This window comes from Tamandua tetradactyla, chromosome 16 (assembly GCF_023851605.1).
Source record: "Tamandua tetradactyla isolate mTamTet1 chromosome 16, mTamTet1.pri, whole genome shotgun sequence".
Classification (NCBI taxonomy): Eukaryota; Metazoa; Chordata; class Mammalia; order Pilosa; family Myrmecophagidae; genus Tamandua; species Tamandua tetradactyla.
In genome coordinates, this window is record NC_135342.1 from 1,080,895 (window position 1) to 1,100,376 (window position 19,482).

Below are 19,482 nucleotides of genomic sequence, written 5' to 3' on the forward strand. Positions count from 1 at the left end.
CCATTTGGATTTGTAGTCTTTGGAGACATCTGAAATAATATTTTTAGCCTCTGGGAGCATGCCAAGCTTCATGGGTTACGAAATATGTCTCCAAACACTCTGGTATGTGGTGCAAACAACTCTCCGCAGAACTCGGGGAACGGTCCCTTTAAGAGCGCGCACCCCCGCCCACGCCCTCGGAGCCCAGGAAACCGCCCCCAGCTTTTCCCGCTGCACCGCTGGGCCTTCTTCCGGGAGGCGGGTTCCCAACGCGACGTCCGGGCCTGAAGCCAATGACAGCTTAGTAGGGGAGCAGTTCCGTGCGGGTACCAGTTCGGGGCGGTCATCTGTTCCTGTTACCCTGGAGTTCGTTCTGCCTTTGGGTCCAGAGCCCCGAGCCCAGGGTCGCGACGGAGCCGCGGAGGCTCGAGGGGGACGTTGTCCCCACAACGCAGAGGCGGGGCTCGCCGTCATCCGGAGAGGCCCCCACCGGAGCCTGGATTAGCGACCCCGGTGCTCCTGCTCCAACCCCAGCGGCCGGCCGCCGACCCCGGCCCGCTGCGCCCACAGCCTGCGATGGCGGCGGCTGCGCTCCCGGCCCTGGCCGGGGCCCAGGTGAGCCGCGTCCTCAGGCGCTCGCCCCCCATTCCCTCCTCCGAGCCCCGAAGCCCCGCGGAGGGGCGTCTGCTCCCCGCACGGCAGTCGAGGCGCTATCCGAGGCACCAGTGGATGAGTCTCCATTTCTGACAGCTGGTGTGATGAGGTGTGGGAAAGGGTTGTAGGCAGAGAAACTGGCGTGAACAAAGACCTTTTAGGTACGCATTCGAAAAACTCGGGGTCGATATCGTTTTGAAGCGGAGTCACGCCAGGATTGGCAGGCTGAGACGTTGTACGTTCCCTTGGAGACATGGAGAGTTGTGAACAAAGGAGTAAGCTTTTAAAAGTTCTTTAGAGGCTTTTCAAAGGAAGAACAGACTGAGAAAGGAATTATGGCTGTGGGCCCAAGGGAGCATTGGTTCTTGTACAGGGCTACATAGCTGTAAGAGTCCGCATATGGAATTAAGACCCACAGATAACAATCATCCCTATGATACCTGGTTCCAGGGAGCTGTCTGAGTCCTTGTTGTCTGAACATGTTTGCTTGACTCTCAAGATCAACCTCTTCCCACTGATTCTAATGACTGCAAAGTTGTTTATTGACCTCGTACTAGTAAGAAGAGGGTGACCCAGAGCCTTACTCACCCTGACTCCACCCAAATGGAATGGTGGTGTCTTGGGATGCTTCACTTGACACTCTTCCAGCCCTTGGATTTGGGGACCCAGAACAAACCCAGACTCTTAAGTCCAGACCAGGTGTTAAATGGAATGATTCCAATGCTGACAAATAGAATAAGGTGTGGTGGGTTGTCTCACGTGAATGCCCAAATGCTTGGAGGTGAGGGTTAAAGTTCTGCAGGTCTCCTTTTTTCCTTATGGGAACATAGAGTTAGGCCTGGAAGGACTCCCTGAGAAGTTGTGTGTCTATTCCGGAGGTGTTGAAACATTGGGAGGTTTCAAACATAGGAGGAAGGTAACATGACTGGATCTCATCAGTCTCCTTGTGTCTGAATCATAGAGAACAGATTATAGGTGGGAAGGAGATAGTAGAAAGACCAGGGAAGAGGCTCCTGCAACAATCCAGGTGAGTGTTGATGGTGTCTGGACCCGTGTGGTGGCTGTGAAAGGGGAAGGCATGATGGTTGCATCAAGATGTGTTTTTTAAGTAGAGCTGTCTGGATGTTCTGATTTTGAAGGTCAGAAAGAGACTAAGAGGAATCAAGGAGGACTCTTAAGATTTTTGGTTTTAGCAGCTGGAAGGAAAGAAACTCTATCCACGGAGAATGGAGTACATAGAAGGACTCTTTCATTGGAGATTTCAGGAGATTTGTTTTGGGCCATTAGAAGAGTTATGAGATGTTTGCAAGAACAATGAGTGCATAGCTGAAACAGTTCTGTAACTCTGGGAGGGGTTCAGGATGGAGGCATCTCCATAATGGTGTGGTGTACAGTGAACTTGGGTGGAGCTGTGAGTGACATTTACTTAGAGAATTCTGGTCATAGTGATAATGCTTATAACTGACCAGGGAAGGAAATGTGGGGGTCAAGGACTGGGTCCTTTATATGGGCTCTTGGGTAGGGGTGGTAGACATCACAAATACAGGTTAGATAGAGAAGTAGCCGTGGGAAGAGTATGGGAGAGATAGTGATTTTGCATGTAACCAAGACTGCTGAGGAATGAGTGGGAGTGAGATGAATGTGGAGGCATCCGAGCAGTTGAGGCAAGATGATGCTGGATTTGGGGCTGGTGCTTATTCCCTGCTCCATGTACTCACTAGGATTTTGTGATTCTTGTTGTGGCCTGGTATGTTTCATTCACGCTGGTGAATTAGTTTGGGGGCACCGAAGACAGAGTCTGTGGGCCTGGGTAAGGACACTGGGGCTGGGCTTTGAATAAGGTTTAGGTGGAGAGAAGGCTGTGATGGGAAAGGAGGCAGCAAATACAGTACAAGTGGAAGAGGCCATGTATTGATGAGATGTGCAGATGGTTTTGGGTGGCTGAGGTTGAAACAAGGAAGAGTCAGGGAGAAAGACCTTCATAGCTGAATTTGGAGCCTCCTCTGGCAGTGGGGACTGTTGTAGGTCTGGGTTGGTACAGAATCCTATTTGAATGTGCCACAATCTCCAGATGCCATGTTCTGAGTAACAGATTGGGGGTGGGGCAGGGACATGCCTGCAGCATGGGACAGGGAGGTGTAGGGTACAACCATGAGAAAGGTTTTGTACAGTGATATGCACATGGAGAGAGAATGTGATCAAATGTGGTCACAAGGACCCTGTAGGGATTTAAAGGTGAAAGGTGAACACAGATTTATTTGTGTCTGGGGTCATGATTCAGTCTCCTAGGGATATTGTCTGACTAGAGGGGGTGCAGCCATCCAGGCCAGGCTAAGAACTTAGATGTTGTCTGCCTACTGACTTGCCTGTTGTGGCTATAGGCTGATACAGTGATCTGTGGGACTATGAGGAGAGAGGACATCAGGGGTACCAGGACCTGGTATGTCCTCTGAGATAGGGAGCTGGGGAGTAGGGTGAGCAGGGGTTGGATGTGTGGTGGGTATGAACTTGGTTTCTATGAGAGAATCTAATCATGGAATGAACTCTCCCCATCATGACAGGGATGTGTGGCTTTTGAGGACGTGGCCATTTACTTCTCCCAGGAGGAATGGGGGCTCCTTGATGAGACTCAGAGGCTCCTGTACCATGATGTGATGCTGGAGAACTTTGCAATTATAACATCATTGGGTAAGGCCCTTACACCCATCCGTGTCCTGAGCTGGTTTCTGCCATTCCAGTTTTCCCCAAGAAGCAGCTCTGTTCTTTTCACAGTGAGATCAAGGGCTCTGCTAACTTTCCACCACATTCTTGGCATATAAGCTGTGGGTGCCAGGGCCAAACTGTGTGCACTACCCTGAGCAGCCCTAATGTCTGCTACTACAGAGTATGCAGGAAGGAGTCTTACAGTTAGCCTAACAGATCTCATCTGGTTTACCCTGTCCCTGGCAGGACATCTGCTACTAGATCCATGGCATCCCTAAGTCCCAGGTTCTGCTCCTTCCTCTAGGTTCTGCTCCTTCCTCTAACTGACCTTTCCTCATGGCTGCTTGTCCCAGGAATTGCACACTTGTCATGGTATCAGTTTTCCTTCCTGTGGTCTGTTTTGTATGGAATTGCTTGGCCCAGTACTGCCAGTCACCCATCCTGTCTTTCCTTTAGGACTTGCATCCTGCAAGTCCAATGTAATTGCACAACTGGGAGTGGTGGGAGAATCCTGTTTACTTCACAGGGTGGACATGGCAAGATGGCCTCAGAGAAGGCCTGACCCTGGAACACAGCATGACATCAGGGCTGTGTTTACTTTATGCCAAGAATCTGTCCTATGTCCAATGTTTTGGTGCAAATGCCACTGGCCACACCTCATTTCTACTTTTTCTTTCCCATACTTGACACTTTACAGCTTGTTACTACATCTGTGACTTTTGGTCCCTGACTGTCCTTACCTTTCTGACCTCCATGCATCACCTATTCTTCCTTCCTGCTCCGTCTGTAATTTTCTCCAATACTGACCCATGCAAAGTATGTGTCAGGATGCTCATATATCCTTAAATTAATATTGGAACACCAGCTACTCAGATCCAGTTGAGTTTTCCTAGGCCTGAACAGAACTAACCTGCACAACACAGATGTCAAGTCCTGCTGAAGTCTTTTGGCTGAGGAGTGAATTGGAGATTATGCCCCTCTTTCATATGCTGCATGTCTTGTGTCGCTTGTCTGGTGAGGCTTTCTCCATTCCCTAACTTCCATTGACCCAGTACTACAAAGCAACCCCTTTCTCAACCTGCCCCCACTTCCCTTGTTTTCAGAACAATCTCATGGACTCACTCTTTGGTGTGTTTGATGCACATTTGTAGTGGGGCTTCCCCCTCCCACCACAGTCAACATGCATTTCATCAGAATTTCCTGTTTCCAGGTTGTTGGCATGGAACAGAAAATAAGGAGATACCTTCTGAGCAAACTGTTTCTGTAGGAGTGTCACAGGTCAGGACTTCAAAAGCAGTTCCATCTACACAGAAGACCCACCACTGTGAGTTCTGTGTCTCATTCCTGAAAGATATTAGCCAAATCTCTGGCCTTATTGAACACCAGAGAATTCACACAGGTGCAAGGCCTTATACATGTAATAAATGTGGAAAATTCTTTACTCACAATTCGAGTCTTAAAAGACACTGGAGAGTGCACTCTGGAGAAAGGGCTAATGAGTGCAGTGAATGTGGAAAACCCTTTAGTTATAAATCTGAACTCGTTCACTACCAGAGAGATCACACGTATTGCTTACGTGGGAAATCCATTACCTGCAAATCTACTCTCACTAAGTGCTGGAGAGTACACATTGGAGAAAAGCCTTATGAGTGCAGCAAATGTGGGAAATCCTTTAGCCACAGATATGTCCTTGTTCAACACCAGAGAGTTCATACCGAAGAAAGGCCTTATGAGTGCAGAGAATGTGGGAAATCCTATAAACGTAAATCTGACCTCACTGAACATCACAGAATCCACACTGGCACAAGGATGTATGACTGTAGCGAATGTGGAAAATCCTTTAGTCACAGATCTGGCCTCTCTCAACACCAGAGAGTTCACACTGGGGAAAGGCCTTATGAGTGCAGTGATTGTGGGAAATCCTTTAGGCGCAAATCTGAGCTCATTGAACATCACAGAATTCACACTGATGCAAGGCCTTATGACTGCAGCGAATGTGGGAAGTCCTTTAGACAAAGCTCTACCCTTATTCGACATCGGAAAGTTCACACTGGCGAAAGGCCTTATGAGTGCAGTGAATGTGGGAAATCCTTTAGCTGCAAAGATAATGTCTTTCGACACTGGAAAGGTCATACTGGAGAAAGGCTTTATAAGTGCACTGATTGTGGGAAATCCTTTAGCCGCAAATCTGTCCTCACTCGACATCACAGAATTCACATTGGTGCAAGGCCTTATAACTGTGGTGAATGTGGGAAATCCTTTAGCCAAAAATATGAGCTCTTTCAACACCAGAGAGTTCACACTGGAGAAAAGCCTTACAAGTGCAGTGATTGTGGGAAATCCTTTAGCCGCAAATCTGTCCTCACTCGACATTACAGAATTCACACTGGTGCAAGGCCTTACAGGTGTGGGAAATCCTTTAGGAAAAGTTATGACCTTATTCAACATTGGAGAGTTCACAGTGGAGAAAGGCCGTATGAGTGTGGTGATTATGAGAAATCCTTTAGCCACAAACCAAACCTCACTGAACATCACAGAATTCATACTGGTACAAGGACTTATGAATGCAGTGGATATGGGAAATCCTTTAGAAAAAGCTCTAACCTCATTCGACATTGGAGAGGTCACAGTGGAGAAATTCCTCATGAACCCAGTGAATGCGGCAAATCTTTCACCCACAAAACCAACCTGGTTCAACACTAGAGTGGCCATGATGGAGGAAGGTCTAGATGTGCATAGAATGCTATTTCCATGCTCAATGTAGTGACACTGGAGAGTCCCTTGTGAGGGATTTGAACTTCCACCTCAAATCGCCCACATTGGGGAAATTTCCCGTGATTTCCAGATATGTGGGAAACTTCAAGGAACTACATTAAACACTCTTACCTACCCTGGGTCCTTGCCAGATTTATCATTTCCAGTTTTGTGGATAAGCCATTTCACTACTACACCCTGGCAGGTCTACACAGCATGCAACAGTCACCATTCAACGTTTCCAGGGAAGCAGATTTCTGTGCTTGGAGGAAATCTGGAGTGGTCTGAGCCTTATGGGGTTCTCATTCTCTTCTCTGAACTAATTAGGGCGTAGACTTGATCCAGTTTTGGCTGAGAACACGTGCTATCCACTTTCAGCTTGCAGAGAAAACTTTTTTTTAGGGACATTGTTGATCTTGTATAATGCTCATAATGGATTTTTTCAGCCTCCAAGCCACCAACCCAGAAACCGCCTTCCTATAATTGCTTTGGTTTGTGCAATAAGAAAGGCCTTCATTTTTAAGCCTCCCTTAATCTGTTCTCTATTCTCTGTGTGGAGTGGTTTGAAAACAGAATTGAACTTTGCTGTCATGAAGGGGTAAGTAACTTTCCGGGAATTCCAGACTTTTTGGTTCTGAGCTGTGGCAGTATAAAGGCAGAAAATAGCTCCCCAGGTTTGTCCTAATTGGCATTGCCACCTAGGTCTTCCTAGGAAAGACTGCAAGGCTTTGTGTTCCTAATTTGTCACTTGGGTGCCAGGATTTTTGCAGGCTCAGAGGTCATCCTGAAGATGGGCAGTTGTGACAATCTCTAGTATTTTTGAGAACAGTATGAATACTTGTTCATAGGGGATTTCATATAATGCCCAGCACTATTGAGGAGAATCCCTTCCCCAGGTCAGCAAAGGAACTCTGTGCCCTGATGTCCAGAATGCAGTAAGCAAGTATCACTAGTTGTGAAATGACAGAGGCCAGGGAAAACCATAATTGATAAAGAAATTCTGGATTAATAGCATGGATGAGACTGCCTCAAAGGCGTGGAATGGACTACCTCCAAGAATGCATCCGTGACTGTTTCTGTCAGTATGACTGGGTGGGATCAGTGTGTACAGAAATTCTCAAGACCTTCTCTTTTTTGTAGCAAATGTCATTGTCAGAGAAAATAATCTAAAGGTTTTGTGGATATTTTTTCCTCTTTGGGCTGTCCACTTAATGCTGTTGCTGCACTAGCAGGTCACAATGATAGAGACAAGAATGATTCCCTAGACCAGGATGTGGCTTTTGTGACCCAGTCCGCATACCTGTTGACTCAGGTAGAAAATGCTTTTGTTGCTTTACCAATATTTGGTGCCACTGAGGCAAGCCTGCACTTTGAGGAGAGATGGTTGGGTCAGGATAGATGGGGATGCAAACCTGATTTTCTTAGAAGAGTGGGAGATGTAGATTTTAATTTTGAACCATTTAATAAGTTTTTTGGGTGTAAATGATGTGCCATAAACTTCATACCTTAAGTGTAAAATTTGGTGTTTCAACATTGATGAAAAGCCACGAAACCATCATCACAATCATAATGAACCTATCTGTCACCTGCATATTTACTTTGTGCTCTTGCTGTCCCCTGGCCCTCTAGGCGATTATTGACACGTTTTTTTTAGTTCGTTTTTTCTAGAATTTCATATAATTAGAATCCTGAACTGTTCACTCATTTTTATTGTTCCCTTATGCTGTATAACTTATTGAGAATCATCAGTGATGCTTATGTGATTAGTTCATTATTTTATTGGTGAGTAGTATTTTGTTCTATGGGTGTGCCACAGTTTTTTATCCATTCATTTGTTTCATGTGTTTATGGTCACTTGGTTTATTTCCATTTGGGGCTATTGCAAATAAAGCTGCCATGAGCATTTTCATATAATTCTTATGTGGATATAGGTTTCATTTCTCTTATGTCAATTAGTAAGAAAATTTTTAAGTCACAAGGAAGGTAGATGTCTAACTTTTTATGAAACTAACAAAATGTGACCTAAAATTGTTCCCTTTTGCATTTCCATCAGGACTGTGTGAGAGTCCCAGTGCTTCCATGTCCTTGTCAGTACTTGGTGTTAGCCAATTTAGGGTGTGTGTAGCTGTGTTTCACTTTGGTTTTAATTGCATTTCCCTAAGGGTTCAGGATGTTGAGTGCTTTTTCCTGTGTTTGTCACTTGTATGTCTTGTTAAATGTGTCTTCATATCTTTTGCCTAGTTCCATTTTTATGAAATTTGGTTATTTATTTCTGTTTTTCTTAAGCAGTAAGACAGTGAAACAACAAAGATATTTGGTGGAATTTCACTCATTCATCAGTGATATGAGTATTATCTTAGCTCTGTGGAATATATTTTATGAATAGAAGAAGATTTCCTTAATTTTTTCCCTCACCTTTTTGTGCTACTCAAAAGATACTACCCACCTCAAAAGGTACTGCAGTTTAATCTGCATTATTAACACATTCTCCATTATTTTCTTAACTCTAGACATTCAGTAATAAAACAAGCACTGATTTGTAGTGTTTGCCTAGTTTCTTAGTGTAAATAAATTATGTCACTGAACATGGAGTTGGAAAGTTACAATAGCACACTGTAATACTCTGTTTTCACCATACTAATACAGTATTTGCAAATAACCTCAGTGACAACTTTTGATATTTGTTTTTTAAACAGTTTAATTGCAGTCTAATTGACTTTAAAATAAGTTGCACATATTTATATCCTTGATCTTTGGCTTTGGGTCATGTCTTACCAGTACATATGTGTGTGCAGTTGTGTGTACCTCTCTTTCTGCATGGATGGGTTGGATGTGTTTGTACATCTGCATTGGCATATGACCTTTTGTGAATGTACCTGTCTATGAATATGTGTGTTTATACCTCTCTCTCAATAAGTCTGTCCCTGTTTTTCTATGTGTCACTGTGTCTATTCATCTCTGTGTCCAAAAGTTTTTTTGTGTGTATGTCTCTATACTCTCCTTCTGAATGCTTGTTTCCCAAGATGTAATTTTGTGTTGGTCTCTGTGTGTCCATGGGTGCTAGACAGAGATAATCAATCATTAAAAGCTACAGCCTGAAAAGCATTTCATAGGCATCATCCTATTCACTTATGGCCACAGCAGGATGAAGTGAGGTTGGAATCATTCCCACTCTATAGATGAAAAACCAAGACTGTCAGGAGCAAGCTAAATTACCAGAATAATTAGTGGTAAGTCTGTCTGGGCATGTCCCCAACCTTTGCTTGTACTCTTAAGGCACTGTTACAAACTTCAACCTTTCTCTTTCCACCTTCAGTGTTTCCACTTAACCAGCTATCTTTGTAGCATTACTTCTAAAGCACATGTCCTTAAATTACTCACAGCAGTCATTAAATACATACATAGTAAGCAACATCAAGTAGTTAAATGATTCCTCCTTTATGTTGCTGTTGCTCTGAGCAGAGGTTTTGGTACAAAGGGAGATGGCGTAGTTCTGAAAGATGACAGCACTTGCCCTACTCTAGGTTGTCTGTGTGGGTCAGTAATTTTGAAGAAGCCATGGGGAAACCCAGAGGGTCTCCTGGAGGGGCATTTGTGCTGCCCTTATATGGCTGAAGAATGCGCAGGTGAAGGCAATACCCAGGGAAGAGACAAGTGTTAGAGGTGGGAGTGCTTGGACTGGCAAGTGGTTCTATATGGCCCAATATTAGGAGCTTTTAGGTGTACTAGGAGAGGAGGAGGAGAAAGGCCATGGGAAACAGTTTTGAGGAGGGCTAGCAGGCAACATTCAAGGCTGCTTTGGATTTTGCTTGTAGGGAACCAAGATCGTATACTTGAAGGTCATTGAGGCACAAGACCAATTAAGTCCCCAAGTGGAAATGTTACGGCAATCCTGCAGTCTGATTTTACTCAAAAAAAAAAAATCCTACCTCAGCAGCATCCTATGCTGAGGAAGTGGGAGCAGAAAGGGTTAAGGACTGTACAGAGGGATAACAACAAGTGATGTTCATTACAATAACATTTATGAAGTAGGTCCATGTGCCAAGCACCAAATCAAGCACCTTAAAGATGCTGTGTTCTTCAACATGTACAGCAGCCCTGAGAGTTGATCTGTCAACGTTCTCCTGTTTTATTGAGAAGAAAGTTGATGTTTTCAATGATTATTTACTTGCCTAGTTTATAAGGGAGGAAACCAGGATCCGAAAGGCCACTCAGCTGCCAAGGCCATGGCTCATAAGTGGCACAGCTGGGAATGAAGGTGAGAGAGCTGTACCTCTAACCACTGCCCCACACAGATTCATGACCACTGTCATCAAATATGGGCAGTGTAGGGCCTCTTTTGTGTGAAAGAAACAAGACTATGGCAAATTCAACTGTGTTACTACTTTAATAGGGACATGAAACAGACTTTGGCATCGTTATCACAGATATGTGAGCCTTTGGCTTCATTCAATCCACCTATACATGCATGTTAACCTAGAGTAAGAAATTTGAACAGGAAACTGGGCCCAGCCCTGTGGTGAGGGCTATCTTCTTGAGATATGAAGGAGTGTCTTAGTTTCCTGGCTGCTAAGACAAATACCACACGATGGGTTGTCCTGAACAATAGGAATTCATTGGCTCATGGTTTTGAAGCTAGAAGAAAAATAAAGTCATCAGCAAGGCAGTACTTTCTCCCAAAACACTGTGGTGTTGTGGGGCTGGCTGCTGGCAATCCTTGGGTTCTTGACTTTTCTCACAGCATGGCAGTGTTTTCTCCTTTCTGTTCTGGTTCCATTGACTTCCAACTCCCCCCTTCATGTGGCTTCTTCTTAAAGCCTGCAGTAATAAGATTGAACCACAGTTCGATCATACACAGTTGAACTACATTCTAACTAAAAATAACATCTTCAAAAGGTCCTATTTAAAATGGGTTCACACCCACAGGAACAGATTAAGAACATTTTTCTTTATATTTCTGGGGTTCATATTCAACTTACCTCAGGGAGGAATCGTCTTTATCTGTGACCTCCCCATTCCCCATTATCCTTACCATCCACATGACCTGTTGGTTCTGCCTCTTGAAACATACCAAGTCATTTCTACACCACCCCACCACCACCACCCTGAATTAATCCATCAATGCACTCCTAGACTCCACAACAGCCTCTGCCTACTTCCATATCAGTTTTGCCCTGCCTCAGTTTGTTCTCCACAGAGAAGCCAGAGAAAAATTTAATAAGAAATTAGATCATGTCATTGTCCTACTAGCCTTCCACAGAAGTTAACATAGAATCCAAATTATAGGGGCCTACAAATTTCTGTGCATCAGTTACTGAACCTTCCTCCATTCCACTGTTTGCCACTCACTTCTTCTGGCTATGTGCCAAGTTCCTGCCCACTTCAGGATTTTGGCACATGCAGTCCACACTGCCAGGAAATCTCTTCCCTATCTTTGAATATGCTTGGGCTACTTCAAAGTTCAGGGGAATTCATGTTATTACCCATTGTTTACAATCTGCTCCCCTTCCTGTACTTTATGGTTTAATGTCCATCTTCCATCCTATACAGGCAGGAGTACTGAGGCCTTGGCAGAAGTGACATGACCAAAGTCACCCAGTGTTCTCGGGGATCCCAAACTTGCAGTTGGTGTCAAAAATGAGTGTGGTCTTAGGATTCCTTAACTCTGGAACTTATAAGGCTAAGGGTGAGTATGATCTGAGGGGACATATAAAATCTATAGGATCAGAAGAAAAGCTCAGTGAGAAGACTAGCAAAAGGGACAAGATTAGATGGATTAAATTTTAAATGCTACTTCAAGATAATAAAGAAAATTTATACAAATGGAGAAATCAATAACATATTGATTCTTCCCAAATCAACTTGTAAGTTCATTTCCATTTCAGAGCCTATCCCAACAGGTTTTTCATGCAACTCAACAAGTTGATTCTAGAATTTACATGAAAGATCAGAGGGCTAATAATAACATACAAAAAAAATAAAGATGGCATTTGCCTTTCCCTTTTATTAGAGTTGTTATAAAATTACAGACATTAAGACAGTATGATAGTTTCACAGATATAAGAAAAATTGGCAATGATCAGTAATAGTGCTCAGAGGTAGACTTATGCATATATGGAGCTTTGATATATGACAGTGGTACCATAATAGATCACTTGAGAAAGGAGGGGCTGTTTAATAAATGGAGCTAAAAAATTTGGTTTCCCACCTAGGGAAATATGAAATTGCATTTTGTACTGTAAGAACTAAACTTTCAAGTGCTACTTTGTTATATATGTGCCTCACAGGGTCCCAAAGGCCTAACGATGACTTCATCTCTCACTAGGTAGGGCTATAGAAGAATGAACCAAAAACTGACAAAAATTATACCACCTATGGGTTGAGTGACCAAGATGGAGGGGTATGATGGAAACTGGGCTTATTTAGTTATATATTGTGTTACAGTTTTGGCTTTTGACCAATATAATATATTGCTTGTTTATCAGACAGTATGAAATCAAAATGAAATTTGAGAAGTCCATAAAATTAAAAGGAAAAGTATATTTGGTAGAATTAATAATATAGTTTAGAGTAAACAGATATGTAAAATAAACTAACAAATTTTAAAAAGAATATTGCTGATAGGCAGAATTCTTTTTAAAAAACTATAAAGATAACATTTGTATGACATGTTCCATTTGTTTACTGTTTCTATATAACAATTAGTGAACTATATGTAAATTTACCTTAATCTTTTTTAAAGCAAGAAAATATTACTATATTATTAGAATAAAAATAAAAGTCACAAAGTCACCAAAATTTAAAAATATTAGGAAAATATTGAATCAAAACTAAGATCATATTAGACTCATTATTTCTAAATAATGATCAGATACAAAATAGGAACCCCAAGAAAATTCACAGCATACATGCCTTATTTATTGTAATTCTATTGAGAAGGGTAATATTTCTAAAATCTTTCCAGTAACTACAAAAGACCAAAAAATTAAAAAAAAAAAAATTAAGTTCCACTAAAAAATTCCCCTACAGATACACTACAAAGTATATAAGAACTGCTTGTTACTTGTAAAGAAAAGTTAAATAAATAATTAAATAAACCAATGGAGAGACAACTAGGTCAAGGTGCTTTATCCAGTAAAAACCAATTATCAATTACTTACAGTTGGTATTAAAAATTAATAATAATATTAAATATTTGAATATTTATACTTGAAAGATAGATTTACACCTCTCATCTGAGAAATAAAACTGTTATCCAAACATAAAGTTGACAATTCTCCCAGGTAAAACATTGGAATATATTTTTATTTTTGATTGAGGAAAATATGCATGACCCAATCCAAACAATTTTATTTCATAAAAATAAATTATCATTATTTAAAAGAAATAATATTTTATGAAACATTTTTTCATGAAAGATTATTTTATAAAAAATTTATTTAGTGTAAATTTATCACAAAGGTAATGAATTAAACACAATGAGAATTTCACATATAATTTACAATAAAGAAACATGGAAAGTGCATGTGGAAGAGAGAGTGAGTAAAAGGAAACAAAGAGTTCATCTGTATCTGGATGGTGTGTGTGCCTCTGTCCTGAGGGGAAGATCTGGAGAGAAGACTGCTACTGTGAATTTGTTGGACTCACTGCTTGTGCCTGTGCAGGACAGAGGCCATAGAGCCTGCTGCCCAGACCATGAGACACTAACCTGTTACTCAATAGAAGAGAACATGACCACATGTAGTTTATCTATACATATCTCTATAATGAGGTCAGACTATCCAGAATTTATTATTATCAAACTTATGTTTTTGCTATTTCATAGTCCAGCCACTTGCAAAAGAACTAAGTTATTTAACAAAACGTGCAGGATCCAGAAGAGGAGACAATAGAATACCTTGTACTTTGCAGATATAATTCTGACCCAACCACCTAGAGAAATTCAGGCAAAGCTTAATGGACTGAAAGATAAGTGGTGTTAACAAAAACACCCCCAACTACTCTTTGCAAATAGAAGACAAGTAAATCCTCAACCTCATCCAGGAAATATTTCAGTTTGAAACCTGTTACTCTGTGAGGGAACCTTTTAGATAAAAGCTCTAAGGAGTTGACAAAGACCAGGTGGTTGAGAATCAAGTCTGTGGATTTCACCTTATGTCCAGTGAGCAAAATGAAGTTAGAAAGACAGATACTGTATGGTCTCACTGATACAAACTAACATTAATGAGTGAACATGGTGAATTTCAGTTAAGAACACAGGTTATCAAGAGATAGAAATAGGGTAGAGATTGGGTATTGCTGCTGAAGGGATCCTGGTTGTGCAACACAACTGACTGAAAATTCGGAAATGGATAGCACAATACTACCTGATTGTAGCACAATAATATAAGTACATTGAATGAAGCTGAATGTGAGAATGATAGAGGGAGGAGCTCTGAAGGAAAGATAGATGATTAAACTGAGATGGTATAATTTAGGAATGCCTAGAGTATACAGTGATGTTGATTAAATGTACAAATTTAAAAATGTTTTTGCATGAGGGGAATAAAGAAGACAAAGCAAGAAGGAATTCCCAGTGATTCTAGCTTTTATCTGAGGAGAAGGTATCCCAATTCCAAGTTGACAGATACCACCATATCAACATCTAGATTATGTTGATTTTAATTGGATTAGAAGAATGCATAGAGAAAAAAAGAGTTGCCATGACAGTGTATGGTAATATTCTGTGCTTAAACTGGCACATCTTTTCCCACCTTAAGTGGGCACCAAGAACATGTACTGGATGGGCAGTGGTGGCTCATTGGCAAGAATTCTTGCCTGCTGAGCTGGAGACCTGGGTTCGATTCCCAGAGCCTGCCCATGCCCCACCCCCACTAAAAAGAACATGTACTTATTTAATAAAGTGTTTACACTGAGAACAACTGTAATGTCTATCTAAAGGGGGCAGGTTGAATTAACAAAGGCACAATTATACAAGGTATTTATTTAATGGTTGTGTATGAATGGCCACAGTTTCTATTTCTTAAGATAGGGTTATGCCTTAGATAAGTTATTAAATTAAAAAAAAGAAAGGGGTGGGGGAGGAAATGGTAATGAAGAACACTGTACATATGTTGCTAACAGTTTTTTCCCCAAAAAAATAACAGAGGAATTTAAAACATGTATTTGCATTTTCTTATAAGCAGTGGAGGAAAGAACTGATAAGATACTAAAAATAATTTCCAATAGGAAAGACAGTGACCAAAATGGCAGGGCAAGTAATATTTATCTGAATAAATCTAGTGGTATTGTTTTGACCATTCAACAAATTTAAATATTTTGTTAATTATAAAATAGTCCTATATAGAAAATATTTTAAAAATAAAAATTGAAAGCAATATTTAAATAAAGATTCTGAGTGTTAAGTTAGTAACATGTCCAAAGAAAGAAAAATTTATTAAAGTAGTTTTCAAATAATAGAATTTTGACTCTATATCCCTCGAATTAAGGATAAAAATACCTGAAAATATTCAAAGTTTTCCATATCATATTATATAATGGTGTTTTTATTTTGAGACAAATGACTTTATCAGTGCAAGTGGGAAACAAACGTACAACTACAGGAGAAAAAATACAAATATGCAATTAAAGAAGTAAAAAACACATCGAATGGTAACTGCAAAGGACTGAATCCCGTCAATTGAGTTATAAAACCCACATGTTACTAATGATACAAAAATGCATCAGTGATTCAGAATAACAATTTTCTCACGACAGATGCTTCAAAATGTACATATTTTTACTTTTTTAACGTAAGATGTTTAGATATTAACTCTTCAGTAGCATAGTACTCTTGTTTTGGTTTGCTAAAGCTGTTAGAATGCAATATACCAGAAATGGACTGCCTTTTAACAATGGGCATTTATCAGCTTACAAATAAGCTTTCTCTAAAGAAAGGCCGCTGGTATCTGCAACACCTCTGTCACATGGGAAGGCACATGGCTGGCGTCTGCTGGTCTTGTTCTGGGTGTTGTTGCTTTCTTCTGGCTTCAGAGGCTTCCCCCCTCAACTTCTCTGGGGGCTTTTTCTGTCTTTTTCCTCTCATAAAGGATTACAGTAGAAGGATTAAAAAACACCTTGAATGGGCTGGGTCATGTCTCAAATTAACCTAACCCAAAACTCTCAGTAAGTCTGCACCCACAGGAATGGATTAACAGAACATGACCTTTTCTGGGATACGTAACAGCTTCACACTAACACAACTCATAAGATAAAGTCTAGTTTCTAAATAGAATTTCTTACTAAACAGAGAGCTTTAAAAAAAATTGGATGATTTCATATCAAGGGCAGGAAATTTTCAAGATGGCTATAGGATCTCATATCACAATAGAGCTAGTAAGCTATTAAAGTTGTGAGGGACATTTTAGGATTAAAGGATTCAAACTGAATTGGTTCCCACCTCACAAAGGATGGCACATATGGAGCAGGAGAAAGGTAAGTACAAAGGACTGAATACCATCAAATGAGTTATAAAAAATATATATGCATGCATAAAGAACGTGTGTGTGTGTGCACGTATATCTCTGGTGAAGAAAACTAATTGGGCTAAAGGTACAGACCAGAATCTGGAATACATAATTTATCTACCTGTGCACACTGAATACATTTATAGAAGCTTTGATTACAGGAACATTTATAGGAACACTCATGATCAAATTAGTAGAGAAAGATTATTCAATAAAATATTAAAGTAGATTGTGTTGTAGTTTCCCAGCTGCTAAAACAAATACTGTAGTATGGGTTGGACCAAACAACAAAATGTATTGGCTCATAGTTTTGAGGCTAAGAAAGGTAAAAAAAAATCAAAGTGTAACAAGGCAGTGTTTTCTTCCTGAAGACCGTGGCGTTCTGGGGCTGGCTGTCAAGTGACCATTGGACCTTGGCTTTTCTGTTACATGACAAGGCACATCACAGCATCTCCTTTCTCCTCAGGTTTCCCTTGATTTCTGGTTTCTTCCAGTGCTCTTCCTCTATGTCTGAATTTTATTCTGCTAATAGAAAACCCATGAAATCCAGATTAAAGCCCAACCTTCAGGTTGAAGTAAACTAACCACTTCAGAGATCCTATTTCACATGAGTTCAGACACATCAGAATTTGGGACAAGACCAAGAACAAGTCCAAACTGGAGTACACAGTTCAATCTATGAGAGACTGCCATTTGAGTTGGAAAAAAGCCCAACTTCTACATCATAGCAAATGGAAAAATAATTTGATCAAACTCACATGTTAACCAAACATTCTAGATTTAAGGATACTTGATTTTGAGCCCCTCCCTGATCAACATGGTAGAGAGGTGCTCTGCTCTCCAACAGAAGCTTTGAACAGCCAGCAAGAACTTGCAGAAACATCTCAAAGCACCAGAAAACAGGATTGCAGTAACAGGGAGAGCACCAGCTAAAAACAAAGGCTACTTAAAAACGAGAATATTGAGGTGCTATAGCTGACCCCTTACCCACTCCTCACACTTCTAGTATGGATCCCTGGTCTTGGTTTCAGAGGGAGCAGAGTGGCTCTTAGGCACATGTTTGGGGCATCTAGAGATGGTCTAATCTGACTGGAGTTGGCCTGAGGGGTTTGTGTGCCAAAACTTTCCCTGAATGTAGAAGGCAGTTAACAGCTCTCCTGCAGAAAGCTATGGGAAACAAGTCAAGTTGTACTGATTGGAGCTAAGGATTGCTGCTTATGAGGCATACAGTGTGACCAGGACCTTGAGAAAACTTTCCTAGGGGAGAGGGGAAACTTGAATTGTAAAAAGGGGAATTCATAGTTCTACATGCACATGCTGAACACAAGATGCAAGTGCATGGAAGAATCACGGAGGTGCCTGTGTTTTGGCTTGAACCTATTATCCAAGCTTACTATAAGGGTAAGCCCTGAATGAGAGCACTCACACAGGTCAATCTGCAAAGACCAGGAAAGGCTTTCTTCTCTTCCCCCTTTTTCTTTAAGTTTCACTTCTGGCGCTCAAAGTGCTGTCATAATACTAGCTGGATATAAGCTTAAGGAACAGAAGTCTGAGTCTAAATTCCAGTGATAACATACTAAAATAGCAAAATGTCCAAATTTCAACAATATTACAGAACATACAAAGAAACAGGAAGCAATGTCCTGGCAAAGGACAAGATTAAAGCATTAGAAAGCATCAGCTAGGAGGAACAGACCGGAAGCATTCTAGAAAAAGACTAAAAATGATCATACATCTGTTCAAAGAGCTAAAGGAAAACATGGGCAAAGAACTAAAGGAAATCAGGAAACAAATGAGCACAGAGAATATCAATAGATATAAATTATGAAAAGGCACCAAACAGAGCTGAAGCCCACGGGTTAAACCGTAGATTGGAGCTGGCAGAAGAAAGATTCAGTTAACTGAGAAAATAATTGATACCACTTAGTTGGAGGAGCAGACACAGTGAAGAAAAGCGAACAGAACCTGAGGAACCTATGGGACACCATCAAGTACACCAATTATACATGTCAAGTGGTGGAAGGAAAAGAAAGAGAAAGGGGCAGAGGGAATACTCAAAGAACTGGTAATCGAAAACTAACCAAATTTAACAAAAGGCATGAATATACACATCCCAAAACCCATCAAACTTCACGTAGAATATTATATATATGTGGAATTATAATATACCATGGCATATTATAAGCAAACTGTTGAGTGCTGTAGATAAAGAGGGAATTCTAAGCTGCAAAAGAGAAGCAACCTGTCACAAAGGAACCTCAACAAGAAGTGCCAAATCTCTTCAGAAACCATGGTGGCAAGAAGGCAGTTGGATGACATATTTAAAGCACTGAAAGCAAAACACTGACAACTAAGAATCCCATATTCAACAATGAGGGAGAGATTAAGACAACCTCAGGTAAACAAAAGCTGAGGGAGTTTTTCACAAGGCCAGTGTAAAACACATCAATGCATGGAAGTCATTCCAGAACAAACCTCAAGTTAAAAGTCAAAATATATTTGAGGGATGTTATATGTAAAAATAGAAGTTTCCCAATGTATCAAATGAGGCTCGATGAATTAAAAATATTATTTCTTCTTGCAAGCATGTCTATGTTTATATTAAATAATTTAATTAAGTGTAGAACAGAACATCATTAAATTTTTGGTGCAAAGGAAAAAAACTAAAAACTTCTTTGAGAAGACCAAGATTGCGGCTTAGTGAGGAATGAGATTTCGTTCATCTTCCAGAGCAGCTACTAAATAGCCAAGACCAGTACAGAACTGCTGGGGCCACATCAGTAACTGGACACACAGCATACCCCAGTCTGGACTAGTTGGATCGGCTGCTAGGCCCCCCAGAACCGTGAGTTCCCCAAGCCACGGAGCTGGCGCCCCTTCCCCACAG

At 41.0% G+C, this 19,482-nt stretch overlaps 1 protein-coding gene across 2 annotated transcripts; it reads left to right on the top strand.

Moving 5' to 3' along the window:
• Window positions 1-244: 244 nt before the first annotated feature.
• Window positions 245-13,680, top strand: LOC143658525 (zinc finger protein interacting with ribonucleoprotein K-like). Of its 2 annotated transcripts, XM_077130555.1 has the most exons (4): window positions 245-594; window positions 3,195-3,321; window positions 4,547-4,660; window positions 11,641-13,680. In XM_077130555.1, the coding sequence occupies exons 1-4, from the start codon at window positions 556-558 to the stop codon at window positions 11,673-11,675; spliced, it is 315 nt and encodes a 104-aa protein (XP_076986670.1). In that variant the 5' UTR covers window positions 245-555; the 3' UTR covers window positions 11,676-13,680. The 2 variants fall into 2 exon arrangements, with proteins under 2 accessions (XP_076986670.1, XP_076986669.1); XM_077130554.1 differs by lacking the exon at window positions 11,641-13,680 and having other exon boundaries at window positions 4,547-6,905.
• The last annotated feature ends 5,802 nt before the right edge of the window (window positions 13,681-19,482 follow it).

Coding starts and splice junctions, on each gene's coding strand:
- LOC143658525 (XM_077130554.1), top strand. CDS start 556: ATGGCGGCGGCTGCGCTCCCGGCCCTGGCCGGGGCCCAG. Junction 595..3,194: donor CGGCCCTGGCCGGGGCCCAG/GTGAGCCGCGTC, acceptor CCATCATGACAG/GGATGTGTGGCTTTTGAGGA. Junction 3,322..4,546: donor TGCAATTATAACATCATTGG/GTAAGGCCCTTA, acceptor TCCTGTTTCCAG/GTTGTTGGCATGGAACAGAA.